Here is a 13242-nt window from a genome sequence, read left to right on the forward strand (position 1 = left end):
TTCACACAATTGCAAATTCAGTAGTGGTGTTCATTAAAGTAAGCAAATGTTTGAGTATTTGCTTTGAGAGTCATTACTTTGTGTTAGCTCTGTTGTAGCTCTATTTGAGATAAAGGAGCTTAGGGATTTTCTAAGCAAACAGTTCATACTGCAAACAAGATATGCTGTTGTTACTCCCTTGTAGCAAGCATCAGTATGCTACCTTCCCTTATAGCAGTGTTTCTCTTTCAATAACACATTTTATTACTGAGAGCGTGACACTATCCCCAGTTTATGAACTTGCTGTGATTTGGAGTGAGATGCAGAATGCGGCTGACAAAGTGGCATGGTCCCTGTGGCATCACATCTACAAAATTCCTTAACGCCCCAGCACTCAGTTGTATGTGTGTTTATACAGCCACAAAAAGTTGTAAATTCCACACTTTCCACTCCCCCTTCATTTCAACCAACAGCTATTTCATTGACCTTTCTTTTTCTTTTTACGCAGCACTGGTAAAAAGAAGAAAAAGCTGTATCTAAAATTTATAAGCTTTTGACGAATGAAACCTGGCAAGAGCTAAATTTATACAAAACATTGGGAAGCAGTTGGGTAGATCGGTAACTGGAAAGACCTGGAGGACCTTCATTTGGATTACAAGTGTTTTTGGACGGTGTGCGAAAATGTGTGCTGGGAACCACCGGCCAGTAAACTCCATCCAAAGGCAACCATTATGACTTTGCTATGAACTTTGCTAAATCAGAAATTCTTAGGGAAAACATCTGTCCTTTAAACGCTTTAAGCTAATCACAATTATGGTACCAATTCTATAATTTTGCTGGCTTTATGCACACAGGACATCTAGCCCCCGAGAGCTGTAGTTGCATTTAGTTCTATCATCTGCAGAGCAGTTAGTTATGCTGCAGTGGCTACATTCTTCAGATACATCTGTGCAGACCTGAACATTGGCAACAGAATTTTTCCTGAGGCTGTCATGTAAAGGCGGTTAGGTTGCAAGAGGTAAGGAGAACTTGGCTGGACAGGAGATGAGCACACACGGATGTACGTGGCAGCTTGCCCTAGTTAACTCTCGGATTCGTTGGTGAAGCTAAGGAACCAGCAGATGGAAATGGAAATTATTTGACATGGAAGGAGGGACTCAAAGGCATTCTGGCAAATATAACATCATTTACTATACATCATCATCATAATGTAGCTCTCCCCAGCTCACCATGGAACATGTGTAAAGTTGGAGCTTTACACATGTGTAAAGTTGTATCTGAAGATGTGTGCATGCACATGAAAGCTCATACCAAGAACTAACTTAGTTGGTCTTTAAGGTGCTACTGGAAGGATTTTTTTTTGTTTTGACTATGGCAGACCAACACGGCTACCTATCTGTAACTAAAGTTGGAGCTGTTATCAAACAGCCAACAACTACAGTCGTACCTTGGTTCTTCAATGCCTTGGTACTCGTATGTTTTGGCTCCCGAACGCCGAAAACCCGGAAGTGTTCCAGTTTTTGGATGCCAAACATCCGACGCAGCTTCCGCCTGAGTGCAGGAAGCTCCTGCAACCAATCGGAAGCCGTGCCTTGGTTTTCGAATGGTTTCGGGAGCCAAATGGGCTAAGTTCAAGAACCAAGGTTCCACTATAATTGCAAGGTAGGCAAGTGATCTGACCCAATATAGTGGTGTGATTAGAGTACCAGACCAAGCGTAAGGTGATCTTGGTTCAATGCTCTACTCAACCATGAACCTTACTGGAAGGCTGGCTGCAAGCTGCACTCTCTCAGTATAACCTAAGAGGACTATGATGGAGATAAATGGAGCAGGGTGTGTGTGAACCAGATATGCTCCATGTCCTTGGAAAAAGGGCAGGATAAAATATAAATAAATGCTTCCATTGCAGCTATTTTACAATATGAATTTTGGGAAGATGCCAGAAGAAATAGTAGTGCAATAATATAGCAGTTATATCTTCTAGAATGTGAGTCTCTTTCAAGGAAGTTGTGACATTTGAGACTACAAAGCAGTCAAATGAAATTCAGAGTTTTTAAAAATATAGACATAGGCATAGACCCGAGTGTGTTGATAGGTTGGTTCAGTTAATGCACTAATTTATTTTCCTTTGTAAATATTGACAAAGGAAAAGCAGAGTCAATAATTATGTCTCTGATTAATGAATTGTGATACTTCCAGCATTATCAATATAATTTGCTTCTAATTAGCTGTTACAAATATTTGTCCTTGAGTAAACAAAGCATAACCTCTGAAAAGAAATGTAAAGGGATGATGTACCAGCTCCATTGCCATTTGCCATCATTAGGTGCTTTGTTGTTTAGCACATATATGAACTGTAGCCTGATGGCCAGTGTAATTCTTTGTAACTTTGACTAGGTTGAAGCATTCAAGGTGAGATACAAACTGGAATGGGTCAGGTATACTATACACATGATTTAAAGAATTACATTACAGGGTGTATGGGGTATTAGGGCAGGGGGGTAGTACCTCTGGTGGGGGGACATGTTGTGCTCCTTCTGGGATAGTTTGACCAGCTTTGGCCCCTACCCTGTACTCAGCTCTCACCTGTGGCTCCTAGAAGCTGTCAGCCTGAAACGGCAGCCCCACCCCGGGAAACTTCTTTGACTGGCCAGCTAAACCAAGTGCGGGTAGCTGATGAATATCAAGCCTTTGGTGAGTTAGGTACTTCCATTGCATGTGAAGACAGGCTCCAGGGGGTTAAGAAGACAAGACCAATAGTGGGTCCAATGGTCAATGAAGTTTTAAGAGGAATAAGTGAAAATTACCTCCTTCTGTTTAATTGACCATATAGTTCATACAGAGTCTGTAGGTGTTCCTTCAGGGGCATCCAAAGAGGTGCCCTCCAGATATTGGACAACAGCACCCATTATTCTTGACCATTGGTGGTGGGGGCTGATGGCAGCTGTAGCTCAGCAAAAGTTGTGGTGCCACAGGTTAGCCACCTTTGTTATCAATGGTTCACCTCTATGATGACATACTTCTTGCGTATATGATAAAATGTATGTGAACCTATGAATCTACAGGTCTGTACTGTTCACCTTGCCCAGTGGCACTGTCAGCTTTGACTGGCAGCAGCTCTCCAAGGATCTTATGCAGAAATATTTTCCAGGGCAATATTGGAACTTGTATATGCATAGAACATTCTTTACCATTGTAAAGGTAAAGGGACCCCTGACCATTAGGTCCAGTCGTGGCCGACTCTGGGGTTGCAGCGCTCATCTTGCTTTATTGGCCGAGGGAGCCGGCGTTCAGCTTCCAGGTCATGTGGCCAGCATGACTAAGCCGCATCTGGTGAACCAGAGCAGCGCACGGAATCGCCGTTTACCTTCCCGCTGGAGCGATACCTATTTATCTACTTGCACTTTGTCGTGCTTTCGAACTGCTAGGTTGGCAGGAGCAGGGACCGAGCACCGGAGCTCACCCCGTCGTGGGGATTCGAACCGACAACCTTCTGATCGGCAAGTCCTAGGCTCTGTGGTTTAACCCACAGTGCCACCCGCGTCTCCCACCCCTATATTGGAATATTGGAATATAGGATTATTGGGACATAGGCTGTGTGCATTTCTGTATTGGAAGTAACCTAAAGCTCCTCAGTACTGCAAATTTTTATTCAACCATAAATTGAGTCCATGTAATTCTTTATTCAGATTCTTTAATTCAGATTCCTCCCTTTTCTTAAACAGTACTCCAATATCCCTAGATCTTTTTCTACCCTTTTCTCCTGATTTCTTTTCAAAGTCTTTTCTCCCACCACACTGCCTTGTCTCTTTGCTGAAGAACATTCAAGTAGCTGCAAATGAAAAGTGGCCACATGGTATGGAACTGTATAACATTTAAAAAATAAACTCTCCACTGGGGGATTTTATGATGCCTGTTTTATAAATATAAATAATGCAGAAAGGTGATAGGAGACTAATGACGCAACTTATCCCTAACTATGGTATATAAAGCCAGGTCAGGTAAATGAAAAGCTAAAATTTTAAAACTTAGTCATGTGCATTTTTGTCCACTCGGAACGCAACTAGCCATATGCTTATGTTCCACTGACAATTACCATTTAAATGTCAGTGTATAAACAGATGCTGGGAATCCTCTTCTGTGCCATTAATTTAATGACAAAAAAATCCTTTTGGTAATTAACCTTGTTCATGCCAGTACTGTTTTTGTAAATGAGTTGGTCTTGGTCCCAATGAATCACCTATATCCTGTGACTCATACAAGTAATTGGGGTACCTGGAATGGAGTCTTGAAATATAAGTGACTATGGAAATGGTTAACAGGGGTCAGCATTAGATACAGATATAAATATTTGAGCACTCCTAACAACAGCAGCAGTCTTTAACTCATCAGATGACTCAGGTTCTATGGGTTAATTGGTCTCTCTGGAGAAGCTGCTGTGAGACAAGGTTTGCTTAGACCTTAAAACTTAACATTTAAAAAAACCCAACACTTAACATTTTAAAAGCATCATAAGATGAATGCATATTAATCTTGGAGTGAGTAAATGATCTGGTGTTCTCTGCTGTACTTTGAATGCCGCTCTCTAGAATGTATTTTAAAATCCTCAATAAAGATGCAGATAGTAATGAGCTGAGTCTGGAATCCTGTTGCCTGAGGGAGTGTTGTTGAGTCATAAAAAGGAAGAATTGTTAAGGGGAAAGGGACTGCCAAGTTTCTTCTGTTCTGTGCCAGTGAGGCAGAGTTATGCTGTTGGCACTTAATGCGATACGTTTACTTTGCTGCGACTGTTTTGCTGGTGTGAATGCTATTTAATAAATTGTGATAATTGTTTTATTTTTAACATGGGTTTTTGTAATAAGTCGGCCTGGGTGTAGGATTATCTGCTTATATGATGTCTTAAATGCTGTGTGGGGCAACAAGGCATTAGGATAATCAACATTTTGGATTTTTGAATAATGTAGTTTCTGCTGCAACCTTAGGAAAAATGACTTCTACTCTGGTTTTGTGCTTCTGTAGAGTCTAAAAACTCAAATCCTTTGGGACTGTGTAGAACAAAATCCAACCTAAACATGCACTTTTAAGGCTGCAGTTTTAGACCGACTTACCTGGGAATAAACCCCATTGAACTCAGTGGGGCTTACCATCTGAGTAGACATGTGTATCCATGCGCTGAAAGTCTTACTAATGTGCATGGAATGATTCAGTGGTGACCTTAACTCTTTCTTGTAAATTACTGGGACTTATTGATAGTGGATCTTTATTACTCAGAGCCATAGGCAACCACAATTCAATATATATAGAAATATACAGTACAGATAGAGATACAAATCAACTTAGCATATTTTATAACTTAAAAGTGTTTATGTTTGGCTGGACCATGCCACCTTTTGCAGACAGGAGGAGGGAGGGGGAAAGTGTAGAAATATAAGTGAAAGAATGTTTTTTACTATGTTAAAAGCTGAAGCTATAGATGGACACTTTGTTCCTGCAAATGCTTCTCTTAAAAGTATGTGCCATCTAATGGCTGTTGTGGTTTGGGTACAGTAATTGGATTGGGGGGGGGGGGAATGAAACTACCGCTCTCCTTACCTTCTGATTAGATTTGCAGTATTCTGAAAGCACACTAAGCCCCTGACCACTGAATAGGTTCTAAGATGGAGCAGCTGCTCAGTCTAATAGAAAATATTGCTTCCTGTGTTATAAGAGCATTTGCTTTACTGGCCTACATAAAAGTTCACACTGCATTACTTAAGCCCACTCTGCCCATTTATAAAGCAGTAGTAGTTGCTATGCATAGCCTATTTGGTCTCTCTCAGTTTGTCATACTCAGGTTTGTATTGGTTGTACCAGCACATTAAACAGAGTGGAAGGATTTTATGCACTATCGTATTATGGCTTGAATGAGAATATAACAGTTTCCCTTGGAGGCTTGTGGTAATTCCTAAGCATCTGAGCCAAAACACAAAGTGTTTTGGGTTGGGGTTTCCCTGCCTGCCTAACCGCTTGCCACCCCTTCCCCCCACCATGTTTATTCACATCTCTGCAAAAGCAAAGGATGCTTTTTTCCCCCTGAGGAAGAGAGATGAGCAATTACTTGTGCTTATAAAAATGACAAAGTTTACACACACAGCCTTCCTTCTGCCCCATGAAAGACTAACCTCTACAGTATCGTGCAAGGTTACTAACAACTCATTTTTCACTTGCTGAATGTACAACCAAGCAGTTTGGTGCCTTCTGAAGAATCTAAGGAAGAACCTTGCATGTGCAACATTTCATACTCTCAGTGAAGGTCAAAGCCAAGAATATAGATAAGAAGAAAATCTGACTGTAATGCAGTGTTTTTGTCTTGTTTTATAGTCCCGGATGCTAATTTTGGCACACAGTATTGTCCAAATGGTGTGGGATTTTTTTTGAAATTGTAATTTGTCCCTGTGAATGTGTCAGTCTGTAATACCTAAGAGACAGCCCGCTGGAATTTTGTTCCAAAACAATATTTTTATTTAATTAAATGTATAACCCACACAACCCTGAAGACTCAAGGTAGATTAACAGTAAATTTGAGAGACTGTGTTTAATTTAAAAGCCAATAAAATACCTTGTTGGTGCAGAATAAAAAACTCAGATTAACAGGCATTAAATCTCCCTGCCTTCTGTTGGCCTAAACCAATTGCCGCAAGATAGCTTGAAGTTATGCTATAGCTGTTATAATGCATTGGATCCTGTGGAAAACTTGGGAGGGGGCAGCGTTCTAGTAAGAATAAGGCAGTGGTACTGAAAACTCCTCTCTATAGAATTCAAAATAGTATAAAACTGGTACAGTGGTACCTCGGGTAACATATGCTTCAGGTTACATACGCTTCAGGTTACAGACTCTGCTAACCCAGAAATAGTGATTCAGGTTAAGAACTTTGCTTCAGGATGAGAACAGAAATCATGCTCTGGCGGCGGCGTGGCAGCAGGAGGCCCCATTATCTGAAGTGGTGCTTCAGGTTAAGTACGGACCTCCGGAACGAATTAAGTAATTAACTCGAGGTACCACTGTATTATGATGGGGCATTCTAGATCATTTTAAATATATGACAGATATGCAGAACCAACCCATTACTAATAACCTCAGCAATATCTAAATCTAACTTAGTGCCAGATCAGATTTTGAGGGGCCATCGGAAAGATGCCTTCAATGAATGATCCCACATGTTCTGATGCTTTTCTCGCTATCAATTTGCTGGACTTGTCCTCGGGGCCCAATCCACCCAGCTACCTGGATGGAGAGGGAAAGTTTGCTGCTATTTTCTTTGTTTATGGCACTGCACTTCCTTAGAGTGAACAGTAGCAAACAGGAGCAACAGCAGGTTCCTTGAGTTAGGTGTGTGCCTGGCTTGTCCTGCTACTAGCCCTGAACTGACTGCATACAAAAAAGAAAGGGGGGGAGGAAATTGTATAGTGACTTTCACAATCCTTGTTTCATAGCCTAGTTCAGGCATAGACAAACTCAGCCCTCCAGATGTTTTGGGACTATAACTCCCATCATCCCTGACCACTGGTCCTGTTAGCTAGGGGTTATGGGGGTTGTAGTTCCAAAAGATCTGGAGGGCTGAGTTTGTCTATGCCTGGCCTAGTTTACAGATTAAAGCAGTTTCTTGGTTTGAAAGTCACAGGAAACTTTAGTGAAACAAAACTCTGGAACTCTTGCATCACAGTATATGGGACAACAATCATTCTTGGATCTATAAACCATGGGAGCAAGATTGTTATGTCTGAACCAAAGCATAGCTTCCTGTTATGACAAACACCATTTTTTTAAAAAGGGTGATCTAGGGGTGATCCTGGAAATTACAGGCCAGCTAGCTGGAAAAAAATGGTGGAAAGTATTGTTAAAATAACAAAGCATATAGAAGAAAAAGCTTTGCTTAAACTATGCCAGTGTGTCTTCTGCAAAGGCCAGATCTGTCTCACAAACCTAATATTCTGCAAGAGTGTCCAAAAGAAGATAGCACACTATGGAAACTGGACCATCTCTATGTACTATTTAGACAAGGTACTTCACCAAAGTCTCCTGAGTAAGCTTAGCAGACAGGGGAATAACAGGAGAGGTCCAGGAATTGTGGACCAGGGCAGCAGAGAGCAGGAATAAATAGACAGTTCTTCAGGTGGAGGGATGTAGAAAGTGGGTGAGCAGTGAGCAAAGGAAGACCAGCACAGGTAAAAGAAAGTACTTCTTCACACAGCACATAGTTAAACTATGTAACTCACTGCCACATGAAGCACTGGTGGCCAGCAACTTGTCCAAGGTTGATTGGACAACATTATGGCTATGCTCCATCTCCATGGATGGAGGCAGTAATGTTTCTGCATGCCACTTGCTGGAAACTGCAGGAGAACATAGTTTGCCTGTGCTCAGGGCCTGCTTGTGGGTTGGCCACAGTGAGAGCAGGAGCTGGAATAGGTGGGCCATTGGCCTGAGCCAGCAGCCTCTTGCGATGTTATTTCCTTTGTTTCCACTTTTCCTGCTTTTGCTTTTTTCCCTTTTCCTTCGCAATAGCCACAGCGGTGTGGCCTCCTCATAAACATCCTAGATTAGGGCCCTAATGTTCAGCTTTAATCGAAAAATAGATATGTATATTTGTATCACTTCTACTTTGGGGGAAAGGCATGCGTGGCTTTTTCTCAGGGAAAACGACCCTGCCTTCCAGTGTTTTGGTCAATGAACACAGAGGCACTAGGATAGCCCAAGGCCCTAACTTCATAAAGTTCTTTAATTAAATGTTGTTGTTGTTTGTTGTTGTTGTTGTTGTAATACAATGATTGCACATCTTATCACAAAATTTCTGGCTACTGGCCTAAATTGAAAGTATTCTAAAGGTTGAGAAATAAATTCATTGGCTCCACCTTTTTTTCTTAAAAACAAACGAACGAGTACCTTTGTTAGATTTACATGCCTTCAGTGACGTCTATTCTATGCCTCATTGATCTTTAGTTCTTGTTAATGATTATGACAGCACAGAGAAACAAGAGTGAGGGCATGAACTCATTGTGCTTTTTACATGAGGAATGATCAAAGAGCAAGTGGTGATGAAATGCCTGCTTTAAAGGCAGGTCTGTTGTAGTAGAGGGAAGGAAACAGACCTGAAGTGAAGCAAGTGCCAAGGAGGTAAAGAGACTCACACTGCAATCATGAATACCTACTACAAAATAACTGCTACGGAGTGAGGCTTACTCCTAGGTTAGTGTGCATAGGCTACAATCCTGTACACATTTACCAGGGAGTAAGTCCCATTGAACTTCCTTCTGAGCAGACTTTTATAGGATTGCATTGGAACAGGGAACACATGCAATCAGAACCATCACCTGGTTCAGTTTCTGCTATTTAAACGAATAGGTAAATTTCTAAATAGAGCTAGGAAGCACTTGTTTGAATAGGTAAGTGTACACATGCACACGTTTGCATGCATGTACAGAGACTTCCTGCATGTTAAAAACAAGGCCTAATTTTGTATGGTCATGGGACCATTCAAAATGCAGTTCTTTACTTTCTGATTCAATTTAGACATCAGAACAAGCTATGATTGTGATAAACATAACTAACTGCTCACACCATCATTTAATTCCACAGTATAACCGGAAACCATGGTTTAAAATTTTTGAATGCTTTTGTTTTCTATTTGCTCAGCATTCAGAGTCAAATACGTTCCTATCACTGGACAGCAAGCAGCCTTTTGAGGCAAAGCAATTGCCCTAACTATATGGTTTTTGAAATCATAAGCAAATCTCAGCAAACACACTGGTTTACAAAGAAGCTCCAAAAAAACATGGTTTTGCAGCCCTTTGCAAACTAGTTTGTGAGTAGTGATGGTAACAAGTACAAAACAAACAATGGTTCAGTAGTGTGATGTGTGAATGTTTTGTATGAAATGGTACATACAGTCTAGTAAAAGCAGTCTCCATGACTCTTCTGCTTGTCTGTTTGGGCTCCAAGATTTGACGTAATTAAGCGACTTCTCACAATCCCATCTTCTATGTGCTACTAGAAACACAAGGGCATCACATTCATTGTTAGGACATTTTGTGTGTGTGCCTTATACCACCTATGCACTAATTAGGAGCTGGCAAAGAAACAGTGCACCTACCTTGGGTCTGCTATGGGCAGCTGTTGCCATGAGGATGATTGAGAATAATAGGAAGATGCAAAACAGGGAGTATAATATCTACAAACTTAGTCATGTGTTCTTAAGCACCAGTGAGGAAAATGATAAAATGACATTTTCCTTCTGTTTAAGTCCTTTTAACCTTGCTCACCAGCAGAGGGGTAGCCCAACTGTTAGGCAAACAGCTGCCTGGGGAGGGGAGGTGTTGAAAGATAGACCTGTGCATGCTATAAGTCCTGCTATGCCAACCTATTACCCTCAGGTGTGGTAGAGGATGGTGCTATCATGCTACCATGTCACCAGTGGTCAAGTTTGATTTTGGTTAGGGAATGCAAAAGGATGCTGTTTGCTCTTTGCCTCTGGCAATCTTGTTCACCAGCTGTTACTTTCCTGTCTGCGAAACCAAATTCACCAAGATGTCTGCTGTTGCAAAACTGTCCCTTGGCATTAAAACTGTACACATTTGTGTGTTTATATATGGTGTAGTAATGAGCACAGCAAATACAGAAAGGTTTTGATTAATGGAAAATTCTCAGTTACAAAAATTAATCTCTTTTATTAACCAAAAGTAAACATTCAAAACAAAAAGGTTCACAAAACTAATATCACACAAAGGTTATGTTCAATCCTGGCTCTTCCAAGGTGCTGGCCAAAATTTCCCACTACTTCAATATACATTCATATTTATTGTTCTATCGGCATTATCAAATTCCTTTACATTCCTTGAGACAACAATCTTTCTTTTCCATTTTGAATCCTGGACATCTCAATTATTCTAACCTTTTTTATTTTAGTGTTCCCATATAATAGTGATTAGATACGAGTCCAGATTAATTTTGGCAAGAGTAAATAAGCATAATGCTTGTGCTCTTGCCAAAGAAGCAGGCTGAGTTGAGTAACTAGCCTTAGAGGAAATAGGAGCTTGAGTAAACGACATGGTGCAAAATGCACAAATCAATGAAAACATTTGCAATGGTTGGGGAACCTCTGTTATGAAAGTGTTTTGTTTTACACATAAGGCACATTTACTGCAAAACAAGGAACACCATTGCAGGGTAAAGAGGCTGAAAACTTTGGAATTGCATTATAGAGGAGTTTAATAATTAAACAGAATTTTTTTAACACTTTCCCCCATACCACTGAGTGCATCCTTGAAAAAAGAAGAGAGGCTCCAAGTACATTCATTTTAATACTATCCAGTTTCTTGGAAGAGATTCCTGTTAGAGAAACATTACCAATCAAAATTTAAAAGCACAATTCAGTGCATTTTTACTTGGAAGTTGGTCCTACTGTGTTCAGTGCAACTTGGGCTGCAATCCTTGCATACTTAAACTGGAACTAATAGACATTGGCTGTTTTCTAGACCATGTGTGTGTTCATCAACTCCCATTGTAGTCTACCAGCTAAAAGCACGATCAATGGCGCCTCCTTCTAGGTAAATGGGGTTAGGATTGCAGCCTAAGAGGCTGAACTACAATCATGGTTCAAGACTCACCACCATTCTGAGCTTCAAAGCAAGTCATTTTCTGTTCAGTGGCAGCAATAACAGCAACTTACCTCATAGGTTCCATTGTATGCAAGATAATGAATAGGAAGGACACTGAATATTTTAATGCTCTATATAAAAGTGTTTCTGTCAGCTATAGCAGATGAAGAACTACAAGTACCTGGGAGACTTTGCCCTGTTGCAACCAGCAATTAGCTGTCGTTGTGTGGGCCTGGTACTGGATCAAGGACAAATGTTGAAAAACAAAACGTGTTGAAAAACGTGTTGAAAAACAAAACAAAACTCAAGGGCCTAATAAAGTGGAGAAAATATGTTTATAGGTGACTACAAAATGCATGGGATATCAAAGTTTTGAACATAATTCATATTAACTGCAACTATCTGCCATTTCCATTGTATACTTGAGTGTTTTTTTCCTGTGCCATATTACTTTATATTTTAATTCTACTGGATTTTTCCCCCTGGAAAGCCCATTATATGCTCCTTATCCTAAAGAGCCATTCACACAGTACGTAAAAATATCTTTTGTAAGAGAAAAGTTACCAAAAATAATGCCAAATATACAGTTGTATGCATATTTGTATTGTAAAATATAAACAGAATCTGGTCATCTTTTGGGTATTGCCTGCTCTAATATGGCTGTATTTTTTTTTAATAATTGAGGGGGGATGAAGGAAAAGGGAAGGGAGCAGGAACGAGAAAAATATATATAATTTTTTGAGGAATGCACTATCGCTGAAACACAATGTCTTTGAACATAACCGATGCCAAGGAGTAAAGAGAAATGCTGTCTTAAATATTATATAATACTTATCGGAGCACAGACTGCAGTGACCTTGAATCAGTGGCTTGGTTTTTCCCTTCACTCTGCTCCTTCTTTTCCCCTTCCTTGGAACAAATTTTGCTACTGGCAGAAGAAGCTGTCAGGCAAAACACTGAAAAATTGGTGTCATTTCCTAGCCGGTAAGTGCAGAACTGATACTAAATATTTTATGATTTGTTTTCACATGCTTTCTCTTCCCTCTTTCCTTGCTTGCAGGATTGATCGTTGCCTCACTGGCAATATGCTGGCTGCCAAATCAAGTTCGAAGGATCATGGCTGCTGCTAGACCAAAGCAGGACTGGACAGTCCCCTACTTCAGAGCATACATCACCCTGCTCCCTATAGCAGATACGTTCTTCTATCTCAGCTCCGTCGTGAACCCGCTCCTGTACAATATCTCCTCCCAGCAGTTCCGGAATGTGTTTGTTCAGGTCCTCCGCTGTCGCCTGACACTGGAACACGCCAACAAACAGAAGCTTTTAAGAGCCAATTTGAATTCTGCAGCCGATAGCGGCCGCTCGCGGCGCCCATTGATCTTCGCGTCATCCGCCATGCGCAAGTCTTCCACCAAGAGCGCTAACAAGGTTTTCTTAAGTACTTTTCAGAGCGAAACCAAGCCTGGCTGCAGTTTGCAGAAATTGAGTCTTGAATCACTGGAGCTGAATGTGAAAACGATGCCACTGGAGACTTGCACAGATCCTAGCCCTGCTAACCAAAATGGACTTTGTGAACACGAACTGTGAATCCACATTAAAAAAACCAGAGCCGGATGAGACAGTATGCTA

At 40.8% G+C, this 13242-nt stretch overlaps 1 protein-coding gene across 3 annotated transcripts in view; it reads left to right on the plus strand.

The window, feature by feature from the left end:
- The window catches only part of GPR39 (G protein-coupled receptor 39), a 123347-nt gene extending 110143 nt beyond the window's left edge, over positions 1–13204 (plus strand). For all 3 annotated transcript variants that reach the window (XM_081921817.1, XM_081921818.1, XM_081921819.1), the window contains exon 3: positions 12674–13204. In XM_081921817.1, coding sequence (XP_081777943.1) covers positions 12674–13200 — 527 coding nt within the window. In that variant the 3' untranslated portion in view covers positions 13201–13204. The remainder of the gene's footprint in view (positions 1–12673) is intronic.
- The last annotated feature ends 38 nt before the right edge of the window (positions 13205–13242 follow it).

The sequence above is a fragment of the Podarcis melisellensis genome (assembly GCF_964234715.1).
Source record: "Podarcis melisellensis genome assembly, chromosome: 1".
NCBI lineage: Eukaryota > Metazoa > Chordata > Lepidosauria > Squamata > Lacertidae > Podarcis > Podarcis melisellensis.